Below are 16,623 nucleotides of genomic sequence, written 5' to 3' on the forward strand. Positions count from 1 at the left end.
TCTTCTTCTGCCCATACACGCTGAACAGTGAAGGACTCAACAATGGTCCCCTCTTGTGTCTCGCCAACATTCTCCTCCTCTTCCTCCTCATCCTCCTCCACCTCCACCTCCTCCGATATGCGCTGAGAAACAGACCTGAGGGTGCTTTGGCTATCAACAAGGGAATATTCTTCCCCCGTCTCTTGTGACGAGCGCAAAGCTTCCGACTTCATGCTGACCAGAGAGTTTTTCAACAGGCCAAGCAGCGGGATGGTGAGGCTGATGATGGCGGCATCGCCACTGACCATCTGTGTTGACTCCTCAAAGTTACTCAGCACCTGACAGATATCAGACATCCACGTCCACTCCTCATTGTAGACTTGAGGAAGCTGACTGACCTGACTACCAGTTCTGGTGGAAGTTGACATCTGGCAGTCTACAATCGCTCTGCGCTGCTGGTAAACTCTGGATAACATGGTCAGTGTTGAATTCCACCTCGTGGGCACGTCGCACAACAGTCGGTGAGCGGGCAGTTGGAGGCGGCGCTGCGCTGCCCTGAGAGTGGCAGCATCTGGGCTGGACTTCCTGAAATGCGCACAGATGCGGCGCACCTTCGTGAGCAAATCAGACAGATTGGGGTATGTCTTGAGGAAACGCTGCACTATCAGATTTAACACATGGGCCAGGCATGGCACATGTGTCAGTCTGCCGAGTTGCAGAGCCGCCACCAGGTTACGGCCGTTGTCACACACAACCATTCCCGGCTTGAGGTTCAGCGGTGCCAGCCACAGATCAGTCTGCGCCGTGATGCCCTGTAATAGCTCTTGGGCGGTGTGCCTTTTGTCGCCTAGGCTCAGCAGTTTGAGCACCGCCTGCTGTCGCTTAGCGACGGCACTGCTGCTGTGCCTAGAGCTACCGACTGATGGCGCCGTGCCCACGGATGGTAGTTCGGAGGAGGAGGTGGAGGAGGGGTGGGAGGAGGAGGAGGCATAGTAGGCCTGAAACACCTGGACCGAGGTAGGCCCCGCAATCCTCGGCGTCGGCAGTATATGAGCAGCCCCAGGGTCAGACTCGGTCCCAGCCTCCACCAAGTTAACCCAATGTGCCGTCAGCGATATATAGTGGCCCTGCCCGGCAGCACTCGTCCACGTGTCCGTGGTCAGGTGGACCTTGTCAGAAACGGCGTTGGTCAGGGCACGGATGATGTTGTCTGACACGTGCTGGTGCAGGGCTGGGACGGCACATCGGGAAAAGTAGTGGCGGCTGGGGACCGAATACCGAGGGGCGGCCGCCGCCATGAGGTTGCGAAAGGCCTCGGTCTCTACTAGCCTATAGGGCAGCATCTCCAGGCTAAGCAATCTGGAGATGTGCACATTAAGGGCTTGGGCGTGCGGGTGGGTTGCACTATATTTGCGTTTCCGCTCCAGCGTCTGGGGTATGGAGAGCTGAACGCTGGTGGATGCTGTGGAGGATCGTGGAGGCGACGATGGGGTTTTTGTGCCAGGGTCCTGGGCAGGGGGCTGACTAGCAGCTGACACAGGGGAAGGAGCAGTGGTGTGCACGGCCGGAGGTGAACGGGCTTGTTGCCACTGAGTGGGGTGCTTAGCATTCATATGCCTGCGCATACTGGTGGTAGTTAAGCTAGTAGTGGTGGAACCCCTGCTGAGCCTGGTTTGGCAAATGTTGCACACCACAGTCCGTCGGTCATCCGGTGTTTCCTTAAAGAACCTCCACACTTCTGAAGATCTAGCCCTCGCCGCAAGAGCCCTCACCACGGGAGCTTCACTAGTTGACAGTGGCGCTGATGCACCAGCTCTGGCCCTGCCTCTCCGTCTGGCCCCACCACTGCCTCTTCCAACCTGTTCAGGTCGAGGACTCTCCTCCGTCTCAGAAGCACTGTGTTCACCCGGCCTCTCAACCCAGCTTGGGTCTGTCACCTCATCATCCTCCGATCCCTCAGTCTGCTCCCCCCTCGGACTTCCTGCCCTGACAACAACTTCCCCACTGTCTGACAACCGTGTCTCCTCATCGTCGGACACCTCTTTACACACTTCCACTACGTCAAGAAGGTCATCATCACCCACAGACTGTGACTGGTGGAAAACCTGGGCATCGGAAAATTGCTCAGCAGCAACCGGACAAGTGGTTTGTGACTGTGGGAAGGGTCCAGAAAACAGTTCCTCAGAGTATGCCGGTTCAAATGGCAAATTTTCCTGGGAGGGGGCAGACTGGGGGGGAGGAGGCTGAGGTGCAGGAGCTGGAGGAGTGGGGATTTCGGTGACATGGGTGGACTGCGTGGAAGACTGACTGGTGGTGGACAAATTGCTCGAAGCATTGTCAGCAATCCACGACATCACCTGTTCGCACTGTTCTGGCCTCAACAGTGCTCTACCACGAGTCCCAGTAACTTCAGACATGAACCTAGGGAGTGTAGCTCTGCGGCGTTCCCCTGCTCCCTCATCAGCAGGTGGTGTCTCACCCCGCCCAGGACCACGGCCTCTGACCCCTGCAGTAGTTGGACGCCCACGTCCCCGCCCTCGTCCTCTACCCCTAGCCCTCGGGTTAAACATTTTTAAAATGAGAGTTATAACTTTTTTTTTTTTTTTACTTCTTTTTGTTTTTTTTTGTGTTTTTTTGTGTTTTTTTTTTTTTTTTGTGTTTTTTGTTTTTTTTTGAGTTTTTAAAACCAAACAATCCTATCCTATTGCTATGGCTATTTTCTAGCCAAGTATCAAAGGAAGCACACTACTATGCCAGATGAGATGACACTGAGTTAGTGCCTAATAGAAATCCAACCCCTACTGAATTTTGCCACTTCGGCCTTTGCTATGGATATGTGCGCCACTAAGCACAGAACACAGCGGTCGCAAGTCTCACTACAAATTGCTTAGAATTGGCAAGTACATGCACTGCAGAAACTACAGCCACCAGCAGATCAACCAGAAATCAAATATATAGAACGCTACTGTAGGCTTCAAGAAGCTGTTTGTATTCTCCTATGGCTATTTTCTAGCCAAGTATCAAAGGAAGCACACTACTATGCCAGATGAGATGACACTGAGTTATTGCCTAATAGAAATCCAACCCCTACTGAATTTTGCCACTTCGGCCTTTGCTATGGATATGTGCGCCACTAAGCGCAGAACACAGCGGTCGCAAGTCTCACTACAAATTGCTCAGAATTGGCAAGTACATGCACTGCAGAAACTACAGCCACCAGCAGATCAACCAGAAATCAAATATATAGAACGCTACTGTAGGCTTCAAGAAGCTGTTTGTATTCTCCTATGGCTATTTTCTAGCCAAGTATCAAAGGAAGCACACTACTATGCCAGATGAGATGACACTGAGTTATTGCCTAATAGAAATCCAACCCCTACTGAATTTTGCCACTTCGGCCTTTGCTATGGATATGTGCGCCACTAAGCGCAGAACACAGCGGTCGCAAGTCTCACTACAAATTGCTCAGAATTGGCAAGTACATGCACTGCAGAAACTACAGCCACCAGCAGATCAACCAGAAATCAAATATATAGAACGCTACTGTAGGCTTCAAGAAGCTGTTTGTATTCTCCTATGGCTATTTTCTAGCCAAGTATCAAAGGAAGCACACTACTATGCCAGATGAGATGACACTGAGTTATTGCCTAATAGAAATCCAACCCCTACTGAATTTTGCCACTTCGGCCTTTGCTATGGATATGTGCGCCACTAAGCGCAGAACACAGCGGTCGCAAGTCTCACTACAAATTGCTCAGAATTGGCAAGTACATGCACTGCAGAAACTACAGCCACCAGCAGATCAACCAGAAATCAAATATATAGAACGCTACTGTAGGCTTCAAGAAGCTGTTTGTATTCTCCTATGGCTATTTTCTAGCCAAGTATCAAAGGAAGCACACTACTATGCCAGATGAGATGACACTGAGTTATTGCCTAATAGAAATCCAACCCCTACTGAATTTTGCCACTTCGGCCTTTGCTATGGATATGTGCGCCACTAAGCGCAGAACACAGCGGTCGCAAGTCTCACTACAAATTGCTCAGAATTGGCAAGTACATGCACTGCAGAAACTACAGCCACCAGCAGATCAACCAGAAATCAAATATATAGAACGCTACTGTAGGCTTCAAGAAGCTGTTTGTATTCTCCTATGGCTATTTTCTAGCCAAGTATCAAAGGAAGCACACTACTATGCCAGATGAGATGACACTGAGTTATTGCCTAATAGAAATCCAACCCCTACTGAATTTTCCCACTTTGGTCTTTGCTATGGATATGTGTGCCACTAAGAGCTAAACACAACGGTAGCAAGTCCCCCTGCTAATTCCTCACAAAATGGTAATAGATGCAAATTAAAATAAAAAAAGTAGAACGTTATTGTAGCCCTAAGAAGGGCTGTTGGGTTCTTTGAGAATCACTCCTGCCTAACAGTAAGCTAATAGAACACCCTAACGCTTTCCCTGACCAGCAGCAGCTCTCTCCCTAGCGGCATCCAGAGACAGAATGATCCGAGCAGCGCGGCCAGCGGCTAGTCTATCCCAGGGTCACCTGATCTGGCCAGCCAACCACTGCTATCGACGTGTAAGGGTACCACGTCATGCTGGGTGGAGTGCAGAGTCTCCTGGCTTGTGATTGGCTCTGTTTCTGGCCGCCAAAAAGCAAAACGGCGGGAGCTGCCATTTTCTCGAGCGGGCGAAGTATTCGTCCGAGTAACGAGCAGTTTCGAGTACCCTAATGCTCGACCGAGCATCAAGCTCGGACGAGCATGTTCGCTCATCTCTAATACTTAAGTAGAAGTCAACTTTTGTATAAGCCAAGATCCCTAATTTTACCACAAATAACTGGGAAACTTACTGACTCGAGTATAAGCCTACAATGGAAAATGCATTCATCACAGCCCCCCCCTACTGATGAAATGCCCCATGCAGCCAGCCACCCCTACGTATGAAATGCCACATGTAGACAGCCCCCCCCCCCACTGATGAAAATTCTCCATGCAGCCAGCCCCACTACTGATGAGATACCCCATGTAGCCGGCCCCCCCTTTTTATGAAATGGCCCATGCAGCCAACCCCCCACTGATGAAATGCCCCATGCAGCCATCTCCCTTTGCTGATGAAATGCCCCCAGTACTCAGACCTCCCCACCCGCTTATGAAATGCCCTGTCGACCCTCAGCATATAAAAACATACTCCCCTTCTGGTGCTCCCTGACGCTCCTCACAACTTTTCTTCCTTCTCTTTGTGTGTAACAGCGGGCAGGGAACATCCATGCGCACTACCCACCTGCACGCACTATGACGTCATCAGGCATTTTTTATACACTCATGTATGAGCCTAGTTGAGTTTTTCGGCACATTTATTCTGCTGATATATTCAGCTTATACACAAGTATATAAGGTTAGTGTTAAATAACCTAATGAGTCTAAAGCTTTAAATCACTTACATCGTCATTTCCATTTGGCAGTACTGAAGCAGGAGATTTAACCGAATCATGTTCACCACGAGACCCTGTGGAGTCATGTACTGGGAGAGGACTTTGCACCAAGCAGAGTAACATGTGCGATTCAACAATGATATCTGGAGAAAAAAAGATCTGTAAAACATTTGTAACAGGCAACATAGCATACATAAGCCAACTGTTACAGAGGCCACCTACATGACACAACCAGATTACTGTTACATGGGACACCCCAGACCATGGAATCAGACAAACTATAATCAGGAGCGCTAACCATAACATCACACTGTTGGTGTATACCCCAATAGTGTAGGACTGGAGTTCCTTGGGCCCACCAGATAAAATGTATCCTGGTGGCACACCCTACACAATTCCTAGAAAATAGTCCAGAGTGCCCTCCAATTTGAGTTGTAGCCTTTAAATTGGGTCTGAATCACCCTGTTGTCCAGTCCAACACTACACCCCATCAGAAACAGTCAGACTTCAATTTCTTGGGGTGCTCCAGACGGTGGGGTGCAAACTGCAAAGCAAGACTAATTTTGAATGAGAACTCTCCAGACTAAACAACACAATGGCTATTGTAGAGGGAGCTCCAGACCATGTGGCAAGAAGGCTGTAATAGAGTTGCTTGAAGTCAAATGGACAGATTGTTGTGTGGGGGTGCTCCTAATTACACATTACACAGGATCCTGGTGTAAGGCATTCCACTAACCAGAAGATTTATCTAAAACACATCTGTATGTAAGTAAATGAGGGAATATATGACTAGATCTGGGCTCATAAGCTGAACTTACCCTGATGTCCTAGATCAGTGGTGGCGAACCTATGGCATGGGTGCCAGAGGCGGCACTCGGAGCTTCTTATGTGGGCACCCAGGCCATCACCCCAGAATAGAATTCACCATACATGGTTCAAACAATGCTGGCCCTACGATTCCTCTTGTATAGGAAAGAAGCTGCAATAACCCTGATTTGCCCTCCTCTTTACAACTGAGTTGGAGTTCTCAACAATAAATTACTGCCTAAATTGCTGTGCTGGCGCTTTGCCATATAAAGGTGGCTTTTGGTTGAAGTTTGGGCACTCATGATCTAAAAGGTTTGCCATCACTGTCCTAGATCCTGCAAGACTTCCGGCAATTGACTATAAAAATAATGTTTACTCATTAATGTATCATTAACCTAATAATACATAACAAGTAATGTGAAACAACTACATCCGCAAATGTCATTAGAAAGTTTGTCCTGAAAAATGTTTTCACCAATACTGAGATAGTGGATCATCCTAGATCTGGCTTTAGTAGCCGACAAAAAGTAGATATTGACAACAGGTGGAATCTACACTGGCCATATATTATCCAGACAAGATACAGTATTCCATTCTGCCTACACAATTTTATGGTTGACTAGGTAAAACATGGATGGACTGCTTCTACTTGACTTGAATTAAAATGATACAAACCAGAGAAAGTAGGCCTTTTATTGGCATCTTGGTTCCAGCATCTCTTCATTAAGTCGATCATCTGATGACATTCCAAAGGACGGTTTTCAGAAATGTCCTCCAAGGGAGGCCGCTGCCCCGCTGCTACTTTAACTATCACAGTCATCATGCTGGTGCCTACAGGTATAGAGTCTGTTTTATTCTATTCAATGTCCTTATTTACATTCTATTAAATGATATAACCTTTCATTTAAATTATTAAATTATAGGGGTTACCCAAGTTATTTTCTTTTGTCAAATGTATCTCTGTAGCACTGGAGAGTAACATAATAAAGTATACTTTGCTCTGTTTCTTTTGACCATACATCACTGCACATTGCCCAGGGTCCCCGATCACTATTATGCTGTGGCAAGCCAATCCAGTGCTGATGTATACTGTATATCTCTTCTTAGCCCTGATTAGCTGCACCAGTCACATACTCGGTGCAGAGATTGGGACCCCTGGTGGGCAGGCAGCATTGGGGTAAAAGGAAGAACATATGCTTTATTATGTTACTGGCCAATCCTTAGGAGCTAAGTTTGAAAAATATTTAAATCCTTTTGTCCCAATTCTGGCCACAACTTTTTACCCTTTTGCACCATGCACACGACTTACATCCACAAAATTGGATGTGGCATGGCAAGAAACTGAGAACCGTGTAAGCTGAAATTTATGCAGGGTTGGACCTTGCATGGATCTCAATTTTGGTGCACGTATGCTACGTCAGAATTACTAAGAGGTTGGAACCTCTTAGTACCGGTAATTCGCACCTTGGCCGCACCAATGATTTACGATGGCTATCTTAATACATTGGCCCAACTATATAAGTTCGGTCCTGCCATGGATTTCAATTCTGGTGCACACATGCTATATCAGAATTACTAAGAGATCAAAACCCCTTAGTTATTCCGGTGTGTCACACATCAGTTTTACAGTTGATTAAAACTGGTTAATAACAGCAATCTTAATACATCGGCCCAAATATTAGAAGAAATTGAGAAAGGTTTTAGCTAAAATGTATGCAGCGTTAGATCTCAATTCGGGTGCACGAGTGTTACTATGACGTCGGAACGTCAAACATGGGATGCACCATTGATTTAGATTGGTTCACAATGCCAGTCTTAGTACATCGACCCAACTATATTTTTAGGATGTACTTTTAATAAACAAGTAAATCCTGTAGTAGACAAATGTGATTTCCTGCAGGCAAAAACTATGAAAACAGATCTATACTTCAGAAGTAAACCCGTTCTATAACCACTGCACCTTCCAATGGTATCACACAGCATTTATTTTTACTTTCCTTCAGTTCACTTTCATTACATGCAGTCACAGTATATATTTATGTGTACTCCACTTCCCATTTAGGTGGACACATTGCAGAAATGTAAATGTGACATAAAAGGCGTAAAAAGTATATTTACCCACAAAAGGCTTTTTCTGAGTCAGGAGCTCCCACATCACAATGGAAAAGCTGAAAGAGAGAGAAGGCACAAAATAATGACTGCATGTTTGACAGCTGAAATATTATTCTGCTTTGTGTTCACTCTAAAAAGTAGCTCAAATATTCCAGATATTTCCAGCAGAAACACACAACAAACTGACGATTCATCTAAAGACGACTATAGAATTAAATGAAAGTGGACAATTTTAACCAAAATTATATTCTGTAAGGCGAAATGTAACAAATGACAGTAATTTACATCTTTAATCTAAAAGAGGTGAATGTGCTTAAAATGTACTTTAAAAATGTGGTTATTCAGCAAGCAATCCTTCCATGAAAGGGGATTATCACTACCAATACCAAGATGATAGTGAGAACATATTCTACAGATTTTATGGTTATCTTTTTATGATTACCCGTATATACTTGAGTTTAAGCTGACCCAAGTATAAGCCGAGGCCCCCAATTTTACCACAAAAATCTGGTAAAACCTATATTATTTTTACTATGTTTAAATGAACTAAGCAGGGACACAGAAAAGAGAAAGATTCTTACATTCGTAAACTTTTTATTTCACTTTTGGAATGGTGTTTGTGTTTTTCAGGGAAGGTTATATTTTCCACATTTCAATTTCATAATGCATAAATGTGTATGATGTATAATTTTATTTTTTACAGGGGTTTTCCAGTCAGGAATTCTTGGGAATATACAAACCTTGCTCCAGCTCTTGGTCGCCCCATCCCAATGGACCTTCCAGCCATTGACACCACTGGTCAAGGACAATCTTTGTCCTCTTCAGATCACAGCACACCACTTGCAACATCAGAGGAAGTGAAGTGTAGAGACTTGTCACCAGATTTGACCGCCCTGACTAACAATGCCTGCTGGGGTTGCAAGTCCTCCCCATATCACCTGATATTAGTTGCCAGTGAGGCCCTGTACCTTAATTACAGATGTTTTTCTGATATGTAAATTAGCTTTTCTGACTCATGTTTGGTGTTTGTGACTTTTCTGTCAGGCTGGCAGTGAACCACGCCCCATTATCCTGACTGACAGCGCTGTGTCTCTTCAAATCACTGCCATCACTGCCAACTACAGACATATAAACCTCTATGTACATATGGAAAATACTGTGTCAATATTTTTACATGGTGCCTTGTGTTACATTCATGTCATGTGACCAGAGTGACATCACCACAGGCCTTCTAACTTTAGCAAATTGTATCTCATGTATGTGATCACATAAAATCACAGCAGCCTCTATGAAGGAGGGAGAGAAGAAGTCCATGGAGGCTGCTGTGACTTCATGTGATCACATAGATTCATACATTGTGTACAGTTTGCTATTGTTAAGGGGCTAAAGGGCCTGAGATGATGTCACTCTGGTCACATGACATGAACTGTGACTAGTAAGGAGGCATAAGGCATATGGGGAGGATTAGATGGGATGGGCTGGATGAGCAGGACACGCCCCCATTTATGCCAGGGTATATAAGACAAAAGGTGATTTATGAAGATGTAAGGAAAGCAATTTTTAGCTTAAGGAAGGGTGTTAGTCACTTAATAAGGCTCTATAGGAACCTTTCACTGGCTGTATATGTGCAAATGCGGTGACAGGTTCCTTTTTAATATCAATTTTTGCAAGAAGAGCAAATTCTGCTTTGTTTTTACCAGATATATTTTATGTTCTCCTTTTTAAACTATTTGCAAAGGGGAACCTCTTCAACATGACCATCAAAATTGAAAAGAAAAGAAGTCTTCTCAGAATGAGGTCTTCTTAAAAAAATCTGGCCAATATGTACAAGATTGGTGGAACTGATCATCTGAAAAAGTAAGGTTTACTCAAAATAATGGTTTTGTAGAGGATTCCTTTATTGAGATCATTGAGATAACTTATCGGGATCATAGTGCCATAAAGCACAGTCCTTCTGGGTAAGCCAAAATCTTGAAGCATAGCTACTCTTTGAACAAACTTTCAAAATTTAGTCTGGAAGTCTTTTCGGGTATGACAGGTACACTGTTTGTGGACTTTTAGTCTTCATCTAGCAGTTCCGCTCTCAGCAGCCTACGGCCTCATTCACACGACCATGAACTAGCCCCATAACCTTCATTGGTCATGGTCATGGTGTGGTGAGGGAAGTTGCTGGATGGCAACCTATTCCTGATAGGTTTGAAGCATGGTTGGCTAGTTTGAATACATATTTTAATGCATATTGGGAGCGGTGCCCCACCTGGCGATGTCTACTGGCCAATTTGTTGTTGTTTTTCTAGTATTTTGTTAAATATCTAGAAATGCTAGAAAGGACAGCGTTTATCAGTACAGTCATGGTGAAATTGTTTTGGATTCTCGATTATGTTATTTTTTTTTGTCTTAAATATTTTGCTAAATAATATTTTGCTAGATAACGAAAACAAACTACCATTCCAGATAAAATGGGAGCAAGAACTGGATAAAATCTATGAATCATCTTCATGGGATTATGCCTTTTCCTTCTCTGCAAGAACGTCCAAATGTATCAATCACCAAGAGACAGCAAGGAAACTAATGTATAGGTGGTACCTAACACCATATAGATTAGCAAAAATCTACCCAAACTCTACAAACCTCTGTTGGAGATGTAAAAAAGAAATAGGCTCCCTACTTCACATTTTTTGGCATTGTAGAAATGTTCAGAAACTGTGGAATTCAATATATCTTAAATTAAGAGCTATTATCCCATATCCAATCCCATGGGACCCAGGTATTGCCTTGCTGTCTCTTGGTATGGAAAATATTCCACTCAATCATGCGACAATTATTTCTCATTGCTTAAATGCAACTAGGAATCTTATAGCTAAAAATTGGAAATCTTCTAGTTTCCCCTCTATACAAGAAAATTCCTGTCTGCTCATCCATTATGATTAACAATATGGGCTATGTAACTCTTAGCAGTATTTCATTTATTACAATTCTGGAGGAAATTTATATGGGCAATATTTTATGTTCTATGTTACATGTTAATTATTTTTCTGTTATAACATGTATTGCTTGACTTACGTCTACATTTTGAAAATCTGATTTCATGTGCCAACATTTGTAACCACGGTAATACATGCATGCATGCATTTAAAAAAAAAAAAAAAAACAATAAAAAGAAAGATACAAATAAAAAAAAATATTTTGCTAAAAATATTTTACCAAGAATTCTTGTTTCTGAAAAATATGCTGTGTACAATTGAAAAGCGATATCCTTTTATATTCCATTTGTGCCATTTTGACACTCCATTCCAATGGAATGCGATTTGATGTAAAGGGCAATGTAGCTTTTACATAAATTGCAGTTTTACATAGTTGATGTCATATTGAAATACTGTTCTGTCTGAATGCAGCTTGTTATAGACAAAGCAGTAGCTAAGTAGGATGATATATATTATACTGGAAAAAGATAACTATGATATGCCATGAAACCCTTTTTTTTTGTTTATTTTTCATTCCCCACTGCCAGAAACCAATAACCTTTTAATTGTTCCATGTACAGAGCTCTCTAAGAGCAGAACAAATTTTACATTTTAGTGATGGCATTTATCATTCCAGGCCATGTACTGGGAAGCTGGAAAAAAAATTCCAAAGGAGGTTATTTGAATTTTTATTATTTTAACTTTTTTTATCTTTCAATTTTACTATTTTTCAATTTTACTTACACTCTAGACAGCTTGATCATTCCTACTATATTCTGCAATACTACTAATATACTACTATTGGTAGTATTGTCATGGCCACTGATCGCCGCTCCCAGATGAGGTCACGGGGAGCAATGATCATAAACAAGATGGTGTTAAAAGAGGTTAAAAGGGTCTATCCATAATATCCATTGATTTGCTATTCCCAGGATTGGGAATAAATGTCTCATTGTGGAGACAGATATGGAATTCAATGAAGGCTTCTCGCTTTGTAAAGACAGAATGAACAAAATGAGACTGAATCTGTGCATTCCCAGTCGTACTTACCGACAGAAGATGACAAAGGGACAGTTGTAAGAGGTAAGTACACTTCTCACCTGTACACATCGTATTTAGTTCCTGCCACTCTACTACTCTCCAGGAAGACTTCTGGAGGGATGTAACTCAGGGTTCCTCTAATCGCTGATCTTTCTATATATTCCTTCCGAGTTGAATTTTCTTTCCATTTAGATAGGCCAAAATCTGAAATCTGTAAAAAAAGGAATCTACATATTTATATGAAAAGCATGTATTAGTTATCTTTCAAAAATTATCAGGTTAAAGGAAATCTACCATCAAAATCATGCATAGTAATTTAGGGACACTTACTCATAGATCCAGGCACTGTGACTGAGGTAATCTTCTTATATTTGTTATCCATGCTCTACTTTCTTTTAAAACAAACTTTTAAAATTCTACTAATGAGCTAGAAGGGCTCTGGTGGTGTTACTAGAGCCCCTCTGTGATGTAGCTTCACAGGCTGTCACACTGTCTTACCCTCCCCCACTGCTCTCTTTACACTTCCCCCTCCCTCTGCATGATGTAATCTCACTGCAGCAGAGGAAGTTTTAGTCGGAGGGGGAAGGAGTCCTGCACAGTGTAACAACCTGTGAAGCTACAGCACAGAGTGGCCTAGCTCATTAACATTATTTAAAAATTGATTTTGAAGGATGGAGGCCATGGATAACAAACATAAGAAGAGTAATATAGTATACTGTACTATATGACTGGATGTATGAGTAAGTGTCCCTAGTTTATCCATGCTTGATTTTTTTTTTTTTTTAATTTGCACTCTAAAGACGCTTAAATACTGTGGGTGAGCCCTAGCCACTGAGAAACCATTGTTGTGGTGCAAAACCTACTGCCACCCTGGACCACCAATTTAGGTTTGATAGAGGGTATGAGTCTCACATGCTCATCCTGTTGTGTAATTTTTTTTTTTTTTTAGCTTTTTAATTGCTTTTTTTGTCAGTGTTCAATAAAGTATTCACATCTTTTCTTTACCTTTGTGAGTTATGTTGTGTATTTTTTTTGGTTCAAATTTTAAAACCTCATTCCAAGTAATTGTGCCTTTTCCATTGAGTATTTCTGACTTGAATAACTTTGATGAGATAACCCGCGTTACCTAAAAAATCTCATTCAATTATTCAAAAACATACATGTTGGTCATACACATGGGGGGAGGTTGTGTGCTTTGTGAATTGTGCATTGAGATCTACGCCAGGTTCTGTTTGCAATGGATTTTAGCTATTACCTGCGTCAGGATTCTGTACATTCTGTATTAAATTCGGCAGAAAAGTGCAAAGGGACATTTGAGCAAACCAAATGAAAAACAGAATAAATGTGCCTATAGTACAGTAAACCATCTATAATATACAATAAGTTGCAGTGCAAAGGATTTCACGTGACACAAATGGGGGGGTGGGGGCGGGTTAGCGGCCTGTTGGACAATTTGACGGATTCAACATTTAAAATTTTGTCACAAGTCAAGCACTTACATGCACCAGGAAGAAGGAGGTGAACTCCAGCGGACCTGAGTGGGGAAGCGACACCTGCAGGATATCGGGCGCACGCTCATAGTGAATCGCGGCAGACTTCATCCTCGTCGGACAGTCCGGATCAGGGATTGCGCATGGACCGGGTAAGTAAATGTGCCCCAATGTGTCTGATATTACAGCTCATGCGAGATTCGGGGATTTCTTAGTGCCAATGGGTTCATAAAAGGAGCTCCCTTTAGGTGCTACTGACTAAGGCATGTAAGAGGTGAGGCTGTCAGAGACACAGGGGCACATTTACTTACCCGGTCCTGCGGAGTTCACGAAACGCCCGATATCCTGCACGTGTTGCTTCCCCGCTCAGGTCCGCCAGAGTTCACCTTCTTCTTCCCGGTGCATGTAATACTTGATCTTGCATCACAATTTGAAAGTTAAATCCCGTGCTCAGTCCGAATCAGTCGGATCGTCCGACGGCACGCTCCCCCTCCCCGAATTTCTGTCACATGAAAGCCAGCGGGGCCGCGCCACAATCCCATCTCATGCGACACAATCCCCTGTTAAATACCTGTCTCTGCGGCGAAAATCCAGGAAACATCGTAAAGAACGACGAAAGTGCGGCCGCGGACCCTTAGTAAATAAGCCCCACAGTTATTGCCAATGTCAGATGCTACAGCAGCAGGAGAGTTTGAGAAGATGAGAGATGAGATGAATTTTATACACTATAGAGCTGAAACTGATTTTTCGGTTGTAATTGAACCCTTCATGTTGTTATTACAATGGGATGTGTTCCTAGATATCCCGCAAGTGGTATTCCTTAGTTATCTATCCAGGAAACTTGACTGTTGTAGGATGTGCTTTATAGAACATATGCACATGTACCGCACCTTTCCTGGATGACTAAGTCCCTATCTTAGATGTGAGCAGAAAACTAGTGCTCTCAGCATCATCATCATTTTATACATTGGGGCAATTTTAACTATCACTGATAAAAGTGATATTTCATTCCCGCATACTATTTCAGTGACTCCCAAATGTTATAGCAGCAGGAGATTGTTAAAGTACATGTCCGTACACATAACAAATTAAAGAAAATATCTTTGTTTGGGCAGAGGGTAGCTCAGTGGTTAGCACTACAGTCTTGCAGCGCTGGGGTCCAGGGTTCAGGTCTCATCCAGGTCAACATCTGAAAAGAATCTGTATGTTCTCTCCGTGTTTGTGTTGGTTTCCTCTGGGTCCTCCAGTTTCCTCCCACACTCCAATAACATACTGGTAGGTTAGATTGTGATCCCCATTGGGGACAGGGACTGATTTGGCAAGCTTTGTGTGTGTGCTATATAAATAAAGGAATCATTATTTTATTTTTATAACTGTGTGACAAGCTGTTTCATAAATCTGGTCTGAACAGTAGTGGATTATAATATAGGGGTAGCTCGGGGCCCAAGCCTTGTAGGGGGCCCATGGCCACTCAAACCACCCACCAAGTTTTATACTAATAAGTAGCTTCACCCATGAAATCCTCATTCATCTGTTCCTGCTCTCAATACACCTGTACACAAGAGCCATTTCAGGACTTTTGAAGGTCCTCCAAAGGTCCTAAAACTCCAAGAATCTTGATTCTAGTACTATATGTAGGAAGTGACTCCAGACTTGTAGGGGCTCTAATATTCATACAGCCCAGGGACCATGGCAGTGATAATCCTCCCCTGCTTGTAAACCACACATGTGGTCATATCCAACCAAAAGGAAGGACACATCTGCACATGTGAATCAAACATCAGCCCTATCATGTTGGTGTTCTAGTTGCTCCGGTCTAAAGAATCGCCTCTTCACAAAAAAGCAATAAGGATTTCAACATTCCAGTTATGTCAGTGACTGCACAATTCTAGAATTCAGGGTATCTCACATAAACCCCTAGGGGTCTTTAGCAGGCATCTTAATTATGACCCTCAGGGTTTAAAACATTGCATCATGTAAATAGGTAAATAACCAACCTACTATTGCCCAATATATTTCTATAAATGAGTTCTACTAGCAGTTTTGACCATACAAAGCAGCAGTATAATTATATTGTTTAATTTGCTTTTAATAGCAGCCGTACTAGAATTGTAGCTGGACTTTACTGAACACAACATGGCTCCTCCCCTCTGCTCTGAGTAAGTTTAGTAAAATGATTTTGGTTAAATATTACATCAGAGGAACAGAGAGCACACTAGTGGGAGGATAGCATCCACAGTGCTATAAGTCCAGCTACAATCCCAGAATATGACTGCATTTTTCAATGTTATGCTGCGAATAAATACATATTCAGGTTATATAGCTCTACAGGGCTGCTACATAGAAACAATTTTTCAGCTACCAGAAACCTAATGAGATATACTTATATACATAAATCATATTTTAGGATCACTGAACATTACGCATTGTAAAAATAAAACTGTATTACAAGCCTACAGATATTGCATAACTTATTGGCTGACACGTAGTGGATTCTCCTGCCTCATATTCATCTTTCATTATTGAGTAGTTAAATATGTAAAAATAATAGATTTTTTTGTATGACAATGACAAGCATGTATGTACAGAGATGTGAAGCAGAGCTTTCTAGGTCACCCTATCCCCCGGTAGTGAACAATACTTGCCTGCACCTGGAATTACAAGTATGAGCATATTTAAGATTCAGTGTCAATGGCATAGCCTAGAGGACTAGCACATACATTAAAGCTTTAAAAATGCATAATAAATCACTTGTCAGTATTATAAACTTGAATGTCAACTCTAGGACACC

General features: G+C 42.9%; 1 protein-coding gene across 1 annotated transcript in view; it reads right to left on the reverse strand.

The window, feature by feature from the left end:
- Positions 1–16,623, reverse strand: part of ANKK1 (ankyrin repeat and kinase domain containing 1) — a 66,460-nt gene that overhangs the window by 11,484 nt on the left and 38,353 nt on the right. The window contains exons 3-6 of the mRNA XM_072155860.1: positions 12,402–12,553; positions 8,345–8,394; positions 6,902–7,057; positions 5,429–5,562 (exon numbers count right to left, since the gene is read on the reverse strand). Of these exons, the coding sequence (XP_072011961.1) occupies positions 5,429–5,562; positions 6,902–7,057; positions 8,345–8,394; positions 12,402–12,553 (492 nt within the window). The remainder of the gene's footprint in view (positions 1–5,428; positions 5,563–6,901; positions 7,058–8,344; positions 8,395–12,401; positions 12,554–16,623) is intronic.

Source organism: Engystomops pustulosus, chromosome 6 (assembly GCF_040894005.1).
Source record: "Engystomops pustulosus chromosome 6, aEngPut4.maternal, whole genome shotgun sequence".
Taxonomy (NCBI): domain Eukaryota; kingdom Metazoa; phylum Chordata; class Amphibia; order Anura; family Leptodactylidae; genus Engystomops; species Engystomops pustulosus.